This window comes from Thrips palmi, unplaced genomic scaffold (genome assembly GCF_012932325.1).
Source record: "Thrips palmi isolate BJ-2018 unplaced genomic scaffold, TpBJ-2018v1 HiC_scaffold_12, whole genome shotgun sequence".
Taxonomy (NCBI): Eukaryota; Metazoa; Arthropoda; class Insecta; order Thysanoptera; family Thripidae; genus Thrips; species Thrips palmi.
This window is the reverse complement of record NW_023144623.1, coordinates 3,759,712-3,774,501: the sequence shown is the minus strand read 5'-3', so window position 1 is coordinate 3,774,501 and position 14,790 is coordinate 3,759,712. Positions and strand designations below refer to the sequence as shown.

At 56.7% G+C, this 14,790-nt stretch overlaps 1 protein-coding gene across 1 annotated transcript; it reads right to left on the bottom strand.

Annotated features, from left to right (window-relative positions):
• Positions 1–196: 196 nt before the first annotated feature.
• Positions 197–13,838, bottom strand: LOC117640608 (hornerin-like). Its single transcript, XM_034377212.1, is given in 12 exon segments — positions 197–1,227; positions 1,900–2,317; positions 2,695–3,065; positions 4,335–4,606; positions 5,397–5,549; positions 5,940–8,011; positions 8,090–8,576; positions 8,579–10,113; positions 10,713–11,118; positions 11,616–11,744; positions 13,136–13,243; positions 13,711–13,838. Coding segments are annotated over 12 exon segments (6,408 nt in total). The 5' UTR covers positions 13,819–13,838; the 3' UTR covers positions 197–878.
• Between the last annotated feature and the right edge of the window lie 952 nt (positions 13,839–14,790).

Below are 14,790 nucleotides of genomic sequence, written 5' to 3'. Positions count from 1 at the left end.
TCCAACTGAGAACGAATCGGCGGTCTCGGCTGCAGCAGTAGCAGCCCCGACAGTCAAGCGGCCACTGCTGCCGCAGCCGCACAGCTCTGTGAGTCGCGGCCGACTGGTGGCTCAGGTGCTTCAGACAGTCGACTTTGCCAGAAGTCTGAACGCTGTCATGTGGTCATTAGGTACATACAATAATACTATCAATTGCTTCGGTGATTTGTTCTGATATTGTATTGGTAAGAAAACTCTACAATAAATTATATTAGACAAAACATCAATTCTTACTGCATCCTATGTGTCAGCATTGTTACACTTTTCTTATCATAGGGAAGTCCACTCTCAACATGCTCTAGCAGCATGTTTTTATTTCAAATATGAAGCCACTAACTTTCTATAAAACACGCCAGCACCTTAATGAAAATGAGTTATCAAAGAAAATGCTTATTTATACATACAGTCTGTCATGGGTTTGTACAAAGTTTATGTGAGACTGTCATGTCGTCTGAGACCAAAGCAGGGTGACTTCAAAATTTTGTACATGGAATATAACATGAAGTAAAATACTTATGAATATGTCTGGACCGCCGGAACGAAACTCTATTCCTCCCCAGATTTGGGTCTGGGTCCGAATCCAGGGGGACTCTTCGCGTCCGTCCATCAGCTCGGGGTGGCTGCAGGCTTGCAGCAGGCGCGGACCCAGGATTTTTGTAAGGATGAGGATGGGGGTAAAGTATTGCTGGGCGGCCTCCAGGAGAAAAGCAGTGCATTTTGCATTTTGCCTACCGTCCAGGCGGGGGCCTAGCCTATGTAGTGCCCACGGAGGGGAATGATGACCCCCACCACTCCCCCCTGGATCCGCGCCTGGCTTGCCGGCCGGCCCTTCCCGGCCTTCAGCACGGCGTGCCGTCCATGCGGGTGGGCGTGGCGCCGGGCTTGCAGATGCTGGTCTTGCCCGTCTCGCCGGCGACCTCGTTGCACGCGTAGCTGAAGAAGCCGCAGGCCGAGGCGGCCGTGTAGTACGTGTGCGCGAACGCCTTGGGGTCGGCGCCGTCCGCCGCGGCCGCGGTGCCGGTCCCCGGCAACGCCCCCGGCGCCGTGATGGCCGCCGACGGCGTGCCCAGGGCGGGCAGATGCCCGGTGACGCTCTTGGTAACGCTGATGAAGCCGTCCGGCACCGGGCCGCTCACAGTGTCCCCGCTGCGGACCAGCGCCCGGTTGCTGCTCTTGGCGTCCAGCTTCCTGTCCGGGCAGCCAAGTACAGTCAGTCAGTGCAGTAGGGTCAGGGCAAGTACAGCCAGGGCAAGCACAAGTACAGTCAGTACAAGTACAGTCAGTCAGTGCAAGTACAGTCAGTCAGTGCAGAGGACGGTCATAGGGCAAGTGCCAGTACAGCCAGGGCAAGCACAAGTAGTCAGTACAAGTACAGTCAGTCAGTGCAAGTACAGTCAGTCAGTGCAAAGTACGGTCAGGGCAAGCACAAGTACAATCACTACAAGCATCTACAGTCAGTTAAAGTACAGTCAGTACAAGTACCTGTAGTCAGTATACAAGTACCTGCAGTCAGTACAAGTATCTGCAGTCAGTATGAGTCGCTACAAGCACCTACAGTCAGTACAAGTACCTACAGTCGGCACAAGTACAGTCAGAGCAAGAAGTGCAGCAAGCGCGGCTCCAGAATTTTGCTAAGGGGAGCCCAGTGTACGGCTCTGGGGTACAGTGCATGTTGCCCACGCTCCAGGCGGCCTATCCAGTACCCAAGGGAGGGGTTGACCCCCAAAACCCACCCCCAGGAGCCGCGCCCGGTTCAGTCAGTACAAGTGCAGTCAGTCCAGAGAAGCACCCCAGAATCGGTACACCCTGGCCATGCCGTGCCGGCCCCGCTGCGGCCCCGGGCCGTGCCTCTGCCTGTACCTGCGCGCGCCCTGCCGCAGCATGTTCTTCCTGCCGCGGCCCTTCTTGCTGCCGGGCTTCCCCTTGGCGTCCTTGACGGCGTCCTTGGCGGCGTCCTTGACGGCGTTCTGCTGGCCGGCCGCCACGCTCTCCGTCTCCGACTTGGGCCGCGAGGAGAAGAGGTCGCCGCGCTCGGGCAGGCGCGCGCCGCCGTCCTGGTACTTGGGCGGCCGCTGGCCCACCTGGTGCGCGTCGCTCAGGTCCGCCTCCTCCTCGTCCTCGTAGTCCTCGTACTCGTCGAACTCCTCCACGCCGCCCTTGCCGACGGGCGCGGGGGCCGGGGAGGGCGCCAGCGTGCTGGGCTGCTCCTGGCGGGGCGGCGTGAAGGTGGTGTCGCCGCGCAGCGTGTTGGGCTCCTCGCTGGAGTCCTCCGTGGAACCTGCCGCAACACCGCCAACATTTTGGGTGTTCGTTGTTGACAATTCTCCTGACAAGAATGTCATCAGACGCTCATGCAGTCCGCCCTCTCCCCTTTCGGCGCGCGCGGTGCCAGAAGACCGGTGGGGGCGGCCAAAATCCCGGACGCGTTTTGAGCTCCAGAGTCGCTAAACAGGACTCGAACCGAGCGTTTGACCCCACCAATGGATTGCTCTCCGAACGAGGAATCCATTGGTGGGGTCAAGCGTTCGGTTCGAGTCCTGATTAACGACCCTGGAGCTCAAAACGCGCCTAGAGTTTTGGCTGCCGGCGCCGGTCTTCTGGCCCAATGTGCGGTGCCGCTTCACAAAGAGGCCCGATCTCGCTGCCCAAACTCACCCGCGGCCGGCGGGCCGGTGACGGGGCCGAGGAGCGCGGGCGGCGGCGTGGCCGGCGAGTGCTCGCGGTTCGTCGAGTCGAACGTGACGGTCTCGTTGCGCGTGGAGATGGTGAGGGTCTCGTTGAAGACGATGTGGTGGCCGGCCGTCTGCCGGGCCAGCATCTCCACCTCGTGCTCCGTGAGGCTGGCGCCGGCGGTCCTGGTGGTGCCGGTGATGGCGCCGATGCCAGTGGAGTTGCTCTCGACGCGGTACTGCTCGTCGACGGTCTGCGACTCGTTCAGGGCCTTCATGGCCTGCAGGCGCATCGTGGACTGCGGCAGCGGACGGCCGGAGGCAGCCTGCGCGCCGCCCTTGTACGCGATGCCGTACCTGGGGGCGGAAACACCGCGTGAGGGACCCGCCGCTCTGTCTCTCTCCCTCTCCCAGCAATACGGACGACATGTGAGTGAGTGAGAGAGGGAGAGAGGGAGAGAGAGAGAGAGAGAGAGAGAGAGAGAGAGAGAGAGGAGAGAGAGAGAGAGAGAGAGAGAGAGAGAGAGAGAGGGGGGGGGGGGGGGGGGGGGACGAAAGCAACGTCCAGATCTGCTGCATTCTTAAAGCTGGCCACGAGCCCCTTGCGGATAGGCAACGATTCTCGCATGCAAGACGCTGCAGTGTGGCGGGCTTGCCTATCTGCGCCTTAGGGGAACTCGGGACCATTACCATTAAGGGCTGGACCACACATAATCGTGGACCACGCGCCGCGGTCATAGAAACCGCCCGGACAGCACCTGTCGACTGATTCCGAAGGATCGTTACGACGCTCTGTGTTGCTCTAGGTGGCTCTCCTGGGGCGTCCCGCAGGGGAGTGAGAGAGACAGAGCAACGGAACCAAAACGATTCTGCGGAATCAGGAGGCAAAGCGACGCAGGAGCGAGCGAGCGAGCGATCACTCACTCACTCACTCACTCACTCATTCATTCATTCATTCATTCATTCATTCATTCATTCATTCATTCATTCATTCATTCATTCATTCATTCATTCATTCATTCATTCACTCACTCATTCATGTACTCACTCATTCATTCACTCACTCATTCACTCACTCATTCATTCATTCATTCATTCATTCATTCATTCACATCATTCATTCATCATCCTCACTCACTCACTCACTCACTCACTCACTCATCACCATCGTCACCAACTCACTCACTCACTCACTCACTCTTCACTCATCACTCACCACTCATCACTCAATCACTCACTCATTTCAACTATCACTCACTCACTCACTCACTCACTCACTCACTCATTCACTCACTCACTCATTTGAAAGTGATGAAAATGTCACAATTTTAGAGTGACGAAAATGCCACCATTTTAAAGTGGTGAAAATGTCACTATTTTAAAGAGATGAAAATGCCACCATTTCAAAGTGATGAAAATGTCACCATTTCAAAGTGCTGCAAATGTTACCATTTCAAAGTGATGAAAATGTCACCATTTCAAAGTGATGAAAATGTCACCATTTCAAAGTGATGAAAATGTCACCATTTTAAAGTGACGAAACTGACGCCATTTGAAGCGACGAAAATGTCATCCCCTATTTGTTCCTTCCCGTCCAATGACAACAAAGTCTCCCAGCGCACTCACCGGTACGACCCCTCGATCTCGGCCGTGGACAGCCCCGACAGCGGGCCGGACTGCGAGACGGCCGTGCCGCCGCCGCGGTACGGGTTGGGCTGGTCCTGGTTGCGCGGCAGGAAGCCGATCTGCGCCTGCGAGGCCGTGGCGCCGGGGCCGCGGCTCTGCGCGTCCGCGATGCCGCCGCCCAGCCCGGCCTGCACCTGCGTGTTGGTGCCGTACGTGATGCCCTGGCTCGTGGAGAAGGCGCTCGTGCCGCTGCCGTCCGTGCCCATGGTCACCTGCGGAGAGCCGGCAGTGCAGTGCAGTGGTCGCGGCGCAGTCAAAGGCAGAGGCATGCGCAGAATTTTTTTGAGGTGGGGGTGGGGGCGAGGGGTCGGCAACTTCCCTTGGCCGTGTGCGAGGGCGTATACGTATATCACCAGTAATATAGGTAATAATGTGTAATATAATGTAATACAAAGTAATATATAGTAATATAGGGGTATTATAGAGGCGAAATTGTGTTAATATGAAAGTAATATATGGTAATATACAGGTAATATACGGGTAATATAGCCACCGCGTACGAAGTATTATATGAGTTGCCGACCCCGGGTGGGGGTGTCATGTTAATAGACGCTTTTTGCGTACCTCAACGCGGAATGCATCGCATTTTGCTTACCTTCCAGGCACCTGTCTAGTGTCCAAAAGAAGGGGGAGGAGCGCAGTGGGTCAGAAGACCGGTGGAGGCGGTTGGGTCAATATTCGAGACGGATTGCGATGTGAGCTCCTGAGTCGCTAAATGGGACTCAAACCGAACGTGTGACCCGACCCCTTTTTACAGCACGCCAAACTAACAGTGCACCTCCCCCGCTCACGAGCCAGCATGGCCAGCCTGTCCTTTGGTTCTTACATGAAAGTCGCGACGATATGAATAGCTTGGGTAAGTAGCGGTTGCTCACGTGTACTCAAAGAACAGGGAATACTAACGGAGCAGTCAAGTCAAAATGACATCACGATGGGCGTTTTGAGTTTATGGAGGGAATATATGGTATAAGTGTTGTACTCCGTTCTTGTTATCGCACGCACCTGCGTCTGCGCTTGCTCGCGTCCTCCATGCGACTGCGCTACACTCGAGGACCCTTGCGGGGAGCCCGACACCGACGTCTTGGAGGACTTGAGCTCGTCGCCGGTCTGGGCGGACGCCGCGAAGGTGCCCGTGCCCGAGTAGCTGCCGTCAACCTGGGGACAGGGGGAAAGAATGGAATAAGTTACCGGGTTGGCTTCGCTTCGCAGTAAATGCATTGTGGTACAATAATTGTCCGTGGCCTCACACAACTTTGTGCATGACAAAGGGCTTGCATTGTCAGACACACAGTTTTGGGCTTCCACGAACAAAAACTGTTCAAAGAGATTTAGTGTTCATAGGGCGGGGCTGGGTCAAGCATGCTCAACTATGCTAGTACAACAAAGGCATGAAAACTACGCGCTTCACGGCACAACTGTCTTTCCACCTATTAAAATTTTGACTACGAGTCCATTGATTTACGCCCTTTCCCGCCGTTCCAAAAGCAATTGTTTACACCATGTAAGAGCAAAATTTGTTTAGCTTTGTGTCCTCAGTGTTCTTACCGCCGTGTGCGCGACGCCAGAGCCGAAGCGGCCCTTGGACGACGCCTCCAGCTTGGTGAGGCCGTCGGGGGTGGAGGAGATGCTGGACGTGGCCACGGCGTCGCCCTCGTTGGAGCCGAGCGGGCCGGTGCCAATAGCACCAGCGCCGCCACCGACGCCGCCCACCGCCCCTGCGCCGCCGGCAGCACCGCCAGGGTACCCACCAGCGCCACCAACTCCGCCGGCAGCACCGCCTGGGTAGCCACCAGTGCCACCAACTCCGCCAGCAGCACCGCCTGGGTAGCCGCCTGCGCCGCCAGCTCCACCGGGATAAGCGCCAGCACCCGCCCCTCCCGGGTAGGCCCCACCCACGCCACCGCCGGGGTAAGCTCCAGCACCAGATCCAGGAACTCCGCCAACGCCGCCTCCCGGATAGCCTCCAGCGACGCCACCAGGGTACTGACCACCTGCTGCTCCTCCTGCTTGTCCGGGGTATTGACCACCCGCGACGCCACCTGCTTGTCCAGGGTATTGACCACCTGCAACGCCACCCGCTTGTCCAGGATACTGGCCTCCGGCAACGCCACCTGCAGTTCCACCTGCTTGTCCAGGGTATTGACCTCCTGCGACGCCCCCAGCTTGTCCAGGATATTGGCCACCCGCGACTCCTCCTGATTGACCTGGGTACTGGCCTCCGGCAACACCTCCTGCTTGTCCAGGATATTGTCCACCTGCAACGCCACCAGCTTGTCCAGGATATTGGCCACCAGCAGTACCACCTGCTTGCCCAGGGTATTGGCCACCAGCAGTACCACCTGCTTGTCCAGGGTATTGACCTCCTGCGACGCCTCCTGCTTGTCCAGGATATTGTCCACCTGCAATGCCACCAGCTTGTCCAGGATATTGGCCACCAGCAGTACCACCTGCTTGTCCCGGGTATTGGCCACCAGCAGTACCACCTGCTTGTCCAGGGTATTGACCTCCTGCGACGCCTCCTGCTTGCCCAGGATATTGGCCACCTGCAACTCCTCCTGCTTGTCCCGGGTACTGACCACCAGCAACGCCTCCTGCTTGTCCGGGGTATTGACCACCAGCAACTCCACCTGCTTGTCCAGGATATTGGCCTCCAGCAGTACCTCCTGCCTGTCCCGGGTACTGACCACCAGCAACGCCACCTGCTTGTCCAGGATATTGGCCTCCTGCTTGTCCAGGGTACTGACCACCAGCAACGCCACCTGCTTGTCCAGGGTATTGGCCACCAGCAACTCCGCCTGCTTGGCCCGGATATTGGCCTCCAGCAGTACCACCTGCCTGTCCAGGGTACTGACCACCAGCAGTACCACCTGCTTGTCCAGGATATTGACCACCAGCTTGTCCAGGGTACTGGCCTCCTGCAGTCCCACCTGCCTGTCCAGGGTATTGGCCACCTGCAGCGCCCCCACCAACGCCACCTGCTTGTCCAGGATATTGACCACCAGCTTGTCCAGGGTACTGACCACCTGCAGTTCCTCCTCCTGCTTGTCCAGGATATTGGCCACCTGAAACTCCACCCGCTTGTCCAGGGTATTGCCCTCCTGCAGTTCCTCCTCCGACAACCCCAGCTTGTCCAGGGTACTGGCCGCCTGCTTGTCCAGGATATTGGCCACCTGCTTGGCCTGGGTATTGTCCTCCTGCAGTTCCTCCTTTAACCCCCCCAGCTTGTCCAGGATATTGGCCTCCTGCAACTCCACCGGCTTGCCCAGGGTATTGGCCACCTGCTTGTCCTGGGTATTGCCCTCCTGCGGCACCACCTCCAACGCCGCCCGCTTGTCCAGGGTATTGGCCACCCGCTGTACCACCTCCAACGCCACCCGCTTGTCCAGGGTACTGGCCACCTGCTGTACCGCCGCCAACGCCACCCGCTTGTCCAGGGTACTGGCCTCCCGCTGTGCCAACGCCTCCCGCTTGTCCAGGGTATTGTCCTCCTACCGTTCCAGCCCCGGTCCCGGCGGGGAAACCAACCGCAGTGCCGGGATATGCGCCGCCGGCACCTCCTGTACCTTGAGCTCCTCCAGGATAGCCACCAACACCACCCGGCACACCTTGGCCTCCACCTGAAACATAGCCAGGGTACAAAACTCCCGGTTTACCTTGCACACCTGGAATCCGTACTTGCCCACCAGGATACCCACCTCCTCCAACGCCACCAGCGGTGCCTCCTGCTTGGCCAGGGTATTGCCCGCCAGCTCCTGCGCCCGGATATAGTCCACCCGCAGCACCCCCAGGATACTGACCACCTGCTTGCCGGGGTATTGACCGCCTCCGGCTCCTTGCCCGGGATATTGAGCCACACCGCCAGTGCCCGGAACGCCACCGACGCCACCAGGATAGCCTCCAGTGGACCCACCTCCGGCTCCAGGCACTCCTCCAGGATAGATTCCTCCAGTACCAGCAACTCCTCCAACCCCTCCGGGGTAGGCTCCACCGGCGCCACCACCGGCAGTACCGGGCACTCCTCCGACGCCTCCAGGGTAGGCTCCACCGGTGCCGCCACCAGTGCCTCCAGGGTAGGTTCCTCCAGCACCTCCAGGATAGGTTCCACCGGCGCCACCCCCGGCGGTGCCAGGCACTCCACCGACGCCTCCTGGGTACGTTCCCCCGGCGCCACCGCCAGTGCCTCCAGGATACGTGCCACCGACGCCACCACCGGCGGTGCCGGGCACTCCTCCCACGCCTCCAGGGTACGATCCCCCGGCGCCACCACCGGCGGTGCCTGGTACACCTCCGACACCTCCGGGGTAAGTTCCTCCAACGCCGCCTCCAGGATAGGTTCCACCGACGCCACCACCGGCGGTGCCGGGCACTCCTCCCACGCCTCCAGGGTACGTTCCCCCGGCGCCACCCCCGGCGGTGCCTGGTACTCCTCCGACACCTCCGGGGTACGTTCCTCCAACACCGCCTCCAGGATAGATTCCACCGGCGCCACCACTGGTGCCTCCGGGGTAGGTTCCTCCCACGCCACCGCCGGTGCCTCCAGGGTAGACTCCTCCGGCGCCACCACCAGCAGTTCCGGGCACTCCACCGACACCTCCTGGGTAAGTTCCTCCGATGCCTCCACCGGTGCCCCCAGGGTAGGTTCCACCAGCGCCACCACCGGTACCTCCTGGGTAGGTTCCACCAGTGCCTCCAGGGTAAACTGCTCCGGTGCCACCACCGGCCGTGCCAGGTACTCCACCGACACCTCCTGGGTAAGTTCCTCCGATGCCTCCACCGGTGCCTCCAGGGTAGGTTCCACCAACGCCGCCCCCAGTGCCTCCTGGATAGGCTCCTCCGGCACCGCCACTGGTACCAGGCACTCCTCCCACGCCACCACCGGCGGTGCCGGGTACTCCACCTATGCCTCCAGGGTAGGTTCCACCAGCGCCGCCACCGGTGCTCCCAGGGTAGGTTCCTCCAACGCCACCACCTGTGCCTCCAGGGTAGGTTCCACCTGTGCCTCCAGGGTGGACTCCTCCAGCGCCACCACCAGCGGTGCCGGGCACTCCACCGACGCCTCCAGGGTAGGTTCCACCAGCGCCGCCACCGGTACCCCCAGGGTAGGTTCCTCCGACACCACCAGCGGTGCCTCCAGGGTAGACTCCTCCGGCGCCACCACCGGCGCTGCCAGGCACTCCACCGACGCCTCCAGGGTAGGTTCCACCGGTGCCGCCACCGGTGCCTCCAGGGTACACTCCACCTACGCCACCGACTCCTCCAGGGTAGGCTCCACCGACGCCACCACCGGCGGTGCCGGGCACGCCACCGACGCCTCCAGGGTAGGTTCCACCGACGCCACCGCCGGTGCCTCCAGGGTAGGTTCCTCCAGCCCCGCCTCCAGGATAGGTTCCACCGACGCCACCGCCGGTGCCTCCAGGGTAGGTTCCTCCAGCCCCGCCTCCAGGATAGGTTCCACCGACGCCACCGCCGGTGCCTCCAGGATAGGTTCCTCCGGCGCCACCACCGGCGGTGCCTGGTACTCCTCCGACGCCTCCAGGATAGGTTCCACCGACGCCACCACCGGCGCCTCCAGGATAGGTTCCTCCGACGCCACCACCGGTTCCAGGCACTCCTCCGACGCCTCCAGGGTACGCTCCACCGACACCCGCTCCAGCTCCTGGATAGCCGCCTACTCCCGGAATACCTCCAACGCCGGCGGCACCACCAAGTCCAGGTATACCTGTAAATTACAGTATATTACTCAGGGTCCTTTTGAATCACTATGAATCACAGGCGTAAATGCTACGCCATGCAGGGCATCTCAGTTTTTCGCGCCTCTTTCACGTTGTAAAAAATATGCTCATGCCTTTCGGACCTCAAAATTTTGCTTTATGGTCCCGGTTAAAACCATGCCCCTTTTCGAGGGCCTTGACCAATGCCCGCAGTTTCGGGGTGGTGAACCATTTGTGCTACTTAGCCTTAATATATCTACTTGCGTTCTACGAATGCTTTTCTTGATCTGTGAGTAATTGGGTACGTATGTATGTACGTATATATACCTTAAGCCGGGGTAATATGAGACAATTTCGGGGTAATATGAAACGGAGTTTGGTTCGCGTAGAACTCACTCTGAGCCCGCTATTCTGTCACAAAGAGAGCCACTGCTGTAAAAAATTAATTACTCTAGCTGGTACTGTTTTTCGCCGTGAAGTTTGACAGAGATGACTCATCAAATGCCATTAGCATTACAATTCTAACGATAGAAATCATGCGTCTCATATTACACCGAAATTGTCTCATTACCTCGGCTTACGGTGCATACACCAGCATCCTGCTCACCTCCAGCGCCAGCCGCTCCCGCCGCTCCCGCAGTCCCAGGCGCTCCGGGGGCCCCCGCTCCGCCCTGGCCGGGGCAGCCCTCACACTCGTCGACGCCGGACTGGCTCTGCGCCTGCCCCATGCCGTTGACGCCGCGCACCGTGGACCGGGACGTGCCGTCGGCGCCCGCGATGGCCTCGGCCGTGCCGCCATCCTTGCCGTTGCCGAAGGCGATGAACTGCGTCTGCGTCTGGCCCTTGTGCTTCTTGGGCTGCGAGCCCTGCACCAGGACCTGCCGCCGGCGCCGCGACAGGGACCGCGGCGGCGACGGGGTGGCCGACGACGCGGGGGGCTGCTCCTCCACCAGCAGCCACGCCTGCAGGCCCGCGCAGAAGGAGGCGGCCTTGGGGCCTGCCGCCCGCACCAGCTGGAAGAGGGCATTTGGGTTGTGGTGCAAGAGCGGCGTACGCGCAGTGGGCCAGAAGACCGGCGCAGGCGGCCAAAACTGTAGATGCCTGTTCGAGATCCAGAGTGGCTAGGACTCAAACCGAACGAGTGACCCCATCAATGGACTCCTCGTTTGGAGAACAAACCATTGGTGGGGTCACACTTTGGTTTGAGTCCTGTTTATCCACTCTGGGAAATCAAAACGAGTTTTGGACGCCTTCGCCGGTCGTCTGCTGACCCACTGTGCCACGCGAGCAACGAACAGCAACGGTCCGGCTGCACAATGAAGTCAGATAAGTCGTCAACAATTATATTGCCCACGATTCAGCAGCGTCGAATGGACAGCCTACCCGAGAGCCTACCTCAGCCTTACCACTAGGCAACTTCTCATCAACAAAGCCGATAGTTCGTCAGGCTGAGATAGGCAGGCAGGTGAATCGTGGTCAATTCTTACCCACCTGGGCACACCGCACTCACCTCGGTCTCGGACAACGCCTTCTGCGAGACGTACAGCGTCCGGCCGCTGGCGCCACTGCTAGGCGCCGAGCTGTTCAACCTCTCCAGGTAGCAGCTCTGGCTCGGGACATCGCGATACACTACAACGTTCTGAAACAGGCAAGCAACACCGAAGCACCTTTGTCAGAATCTCTCCCTCTTGGGCACTTGCACCTTGGTAGGAGGCCTATGCCCCGAAAAGTCGATTACAGACACTCTCATTCCAGGAACGTGACATCACGTTGAAACGAACGTGACAAATTGTCACGTTCGTTTGAGCATTGTGTCACAATCATTTGGGTGTGAATTGGCAAAAAATCAACTTGTTCACATTCAAACGAACGTGATACAATACTCAAATGTACGTGACATTTTGTCACGTTCCTGTTGTAGTTGCTAACTCGAACGCTAGAGGTCTGCTGAGGCCTAACAGCGTTGATGATGATGATGGCATGAGAGTGGAACCAAGATATTGAATTCACCTGAAAGTTTTAAGTATCACATAATTGCCAATTCATTTTATTTTTCGTGTGAATGAAAGGAAGTACAGCACGCGGCCTTCCCTTTTCCGGAGTTCGTACAGATCTCTCCACACTTGTGCTATTTTGACCTTTTAGAGTTTATCCGATGCAGTCTCAGTCCCTTTCGGGCGCGTTCTGTCTCGAACATTGGGGAAAATGTGAAAAGTTGGACCTGTGCCTATCAAAGGCGGGGTAAACATCAGGCGAAATCAAGCAAAAAAGGGGGGGAAAGGAGTGAGGCGGGGGTCAGCGTGAGTCAGAGGTTACTGTCACGCATCTGAGAGGCGACCCCATTACATGCTTTAGACATATTTTGTGACACAGACCTCATTCGGACGATAGCTTGGCCTCACCCGCCTCCTTCCTCCCTCCTTCCCCCAGTCCACAGACCAACATCGTCAGACAGTCAACGTTTTTGTTCCGGTTTTCTACGAAGCCCTCGCGCGGCCGGGAGAATTTTAATTTCTACTCGAGCCGGCCTATCAGAGAATGATAAGGCGAGTTTATGAATGGATGACCAGGCGGCGCGACCGCGTTGAACTATCGCGGCGACTAAAACATTTCTTTCGCTGCAGTCGGCCGTCCTACACTTGTAAAGATGGCCTGCCACCGCGCACCACTTAATAACTTCAAAGTGGGGCAAAATTTTGAAAGAAAAAGAGCAGGAAGTGTCAGTAAATTTAGGTAACAAAGCTGGTATTTGACACGCCTCTTTGCAGCATACAACTCTTGAGGAAGGATAGGACTCAAAAATAGGTAACACCCTGGCCTGGAGCTTCCCACATGCATGAACGAACCGAAACGGTAGTGCTGCTGCTCTATGTCGTCGTCGCGTCAACCAGCTCTTTTCCTAACTCAAATTCAACACAATTCTTCTCTGCATCGGCGACCGCTAAATCAAATTTTTTGAATGCGCTCTCATTAGGATCTCCTAAGTCGATTCCCCTCCTTCTCGATGAAGCAGGTTCTTGCTTGACTCACCCATTTGCTGTCGTGGTACGACTTGAGGGTGCTCGGCTCCACGCCCTCCGTGCCCAGCTCGTTCTCCGCGGACGCAGCAAAGTCGAGGACATCCCTTCTCGGCCGCAGCTGCAATTGAAAAAAAAAGGCTAACTGGCGAACTTTACCAAAGAGAATCATTAATGGACTCGAAAAATGAGTATCCAGTGCGGTGACACTCTTAAAACATCTCGGTTTCGTTGATCTTTAGAAACCTGGTTCCTCGTTTCCGTTTTTCTTAGAAACCCGGTTCCTTGTTTCCGTTTTTTCATAGAAACCCGGCTACTCGGCCCGGTTTTCTTAGAAACCCGGTTCATCGGTTTCGCTGTTCTTTAGAAACCCGGTTACTCGGTTCCGTTTAACTTTGGAACCCGGTTCCTCCGCCCGTTTTTCTTAGAAATCCGGTTCTTTGGTTTCGTTGTTCTTAGAAAACCGGATCCTCGTTTCCGGTTTTCCAAGAAACCCGGTTCCTAGTTTTAGGTCCAGCCAACGACAGAGGCAGATGCCATCGACCGGACTCGTTTTGTTTCCTCTTTTCGCCGTTATCGCACTCACACCGTGACGTCACGGCAGTCCGCAGCCTTGGCAGCCTCCGCCGGACGGTGAACCACTAACTCTATCGGCCGGTCAAGCCCACCACAAACTAAACTGTACACTGAGTGCATAAGTAGACAACAAACTGAAGTGTGTACTCAATATGCATCTGCTGGTGCCGAGGCAGGTGCTATATATTATGCATGGAACACATCAATTGAACCTTCAGCTTGAAGTCCCAATCAGAAACTTTAAAAGGAGTCACCAATTAGAGGCAAAATGCGGCCGCGAAATGACCTTTGCACTGAGTGTCCCACGGCGGAACACCTAGTTACAGCTGTTGAAAAAAGCGTATCCCTCGTTTTAAATAAAATCACAGTTATGTTGTTGATAGTGAACATTTCTGTCATTATTAGAAACAAAATTGATGGAATTCAAAATACCTAAAATTACACTGAAGTTAGGTAAAGCTAAAATATGCGTGCGCCACGTCCTGGCGTAACACCTGGAACGTCCGTACTAGCTAACTACGGAACTTCCGTACTTTTTTTTCCGTACCCATTTACATGGGTTCGTACCTCCGTACTTTATTTTTCTGTACCATTTCCGTGCAATAGTACGGAATTTTTTACAGTGCATGGAACGGTGGAAACTCAGTACACACTAATCGTTGTGTACAATTTTGTACGAGACATCACAGGTGACGAACTTTTCGTACAAATTTTCTACGAAAAACTGCACAAATTTCATCATTTTCGGGCAAATTTGCGCACAAATTTGGACGAAAAGTTCGTGTGCACAAAAAACTGTCAAGTCTCGTACAAAATTCGTACAAAACCATTTAGGGTGGACACTCACATTCAATTGTACACCCTAAATGTTTTTGTACAAATTTTGTTCGAGACTTCACAGGTTTTTTTGGTGCACACGAACTTTTCGTACAAATTTGTACGCAAATTCGCACTAAAATGAGGAAATTTGTGCAGTTCATCGTACAAAATTTGTACGAAAAGTTCGTGTGCACAAAAACTGCGATGTCTCGTACAAAATTGTACATAACATTTAGTGTGTACATCATATTAGTCAGTGGCAGACCCCTCGAT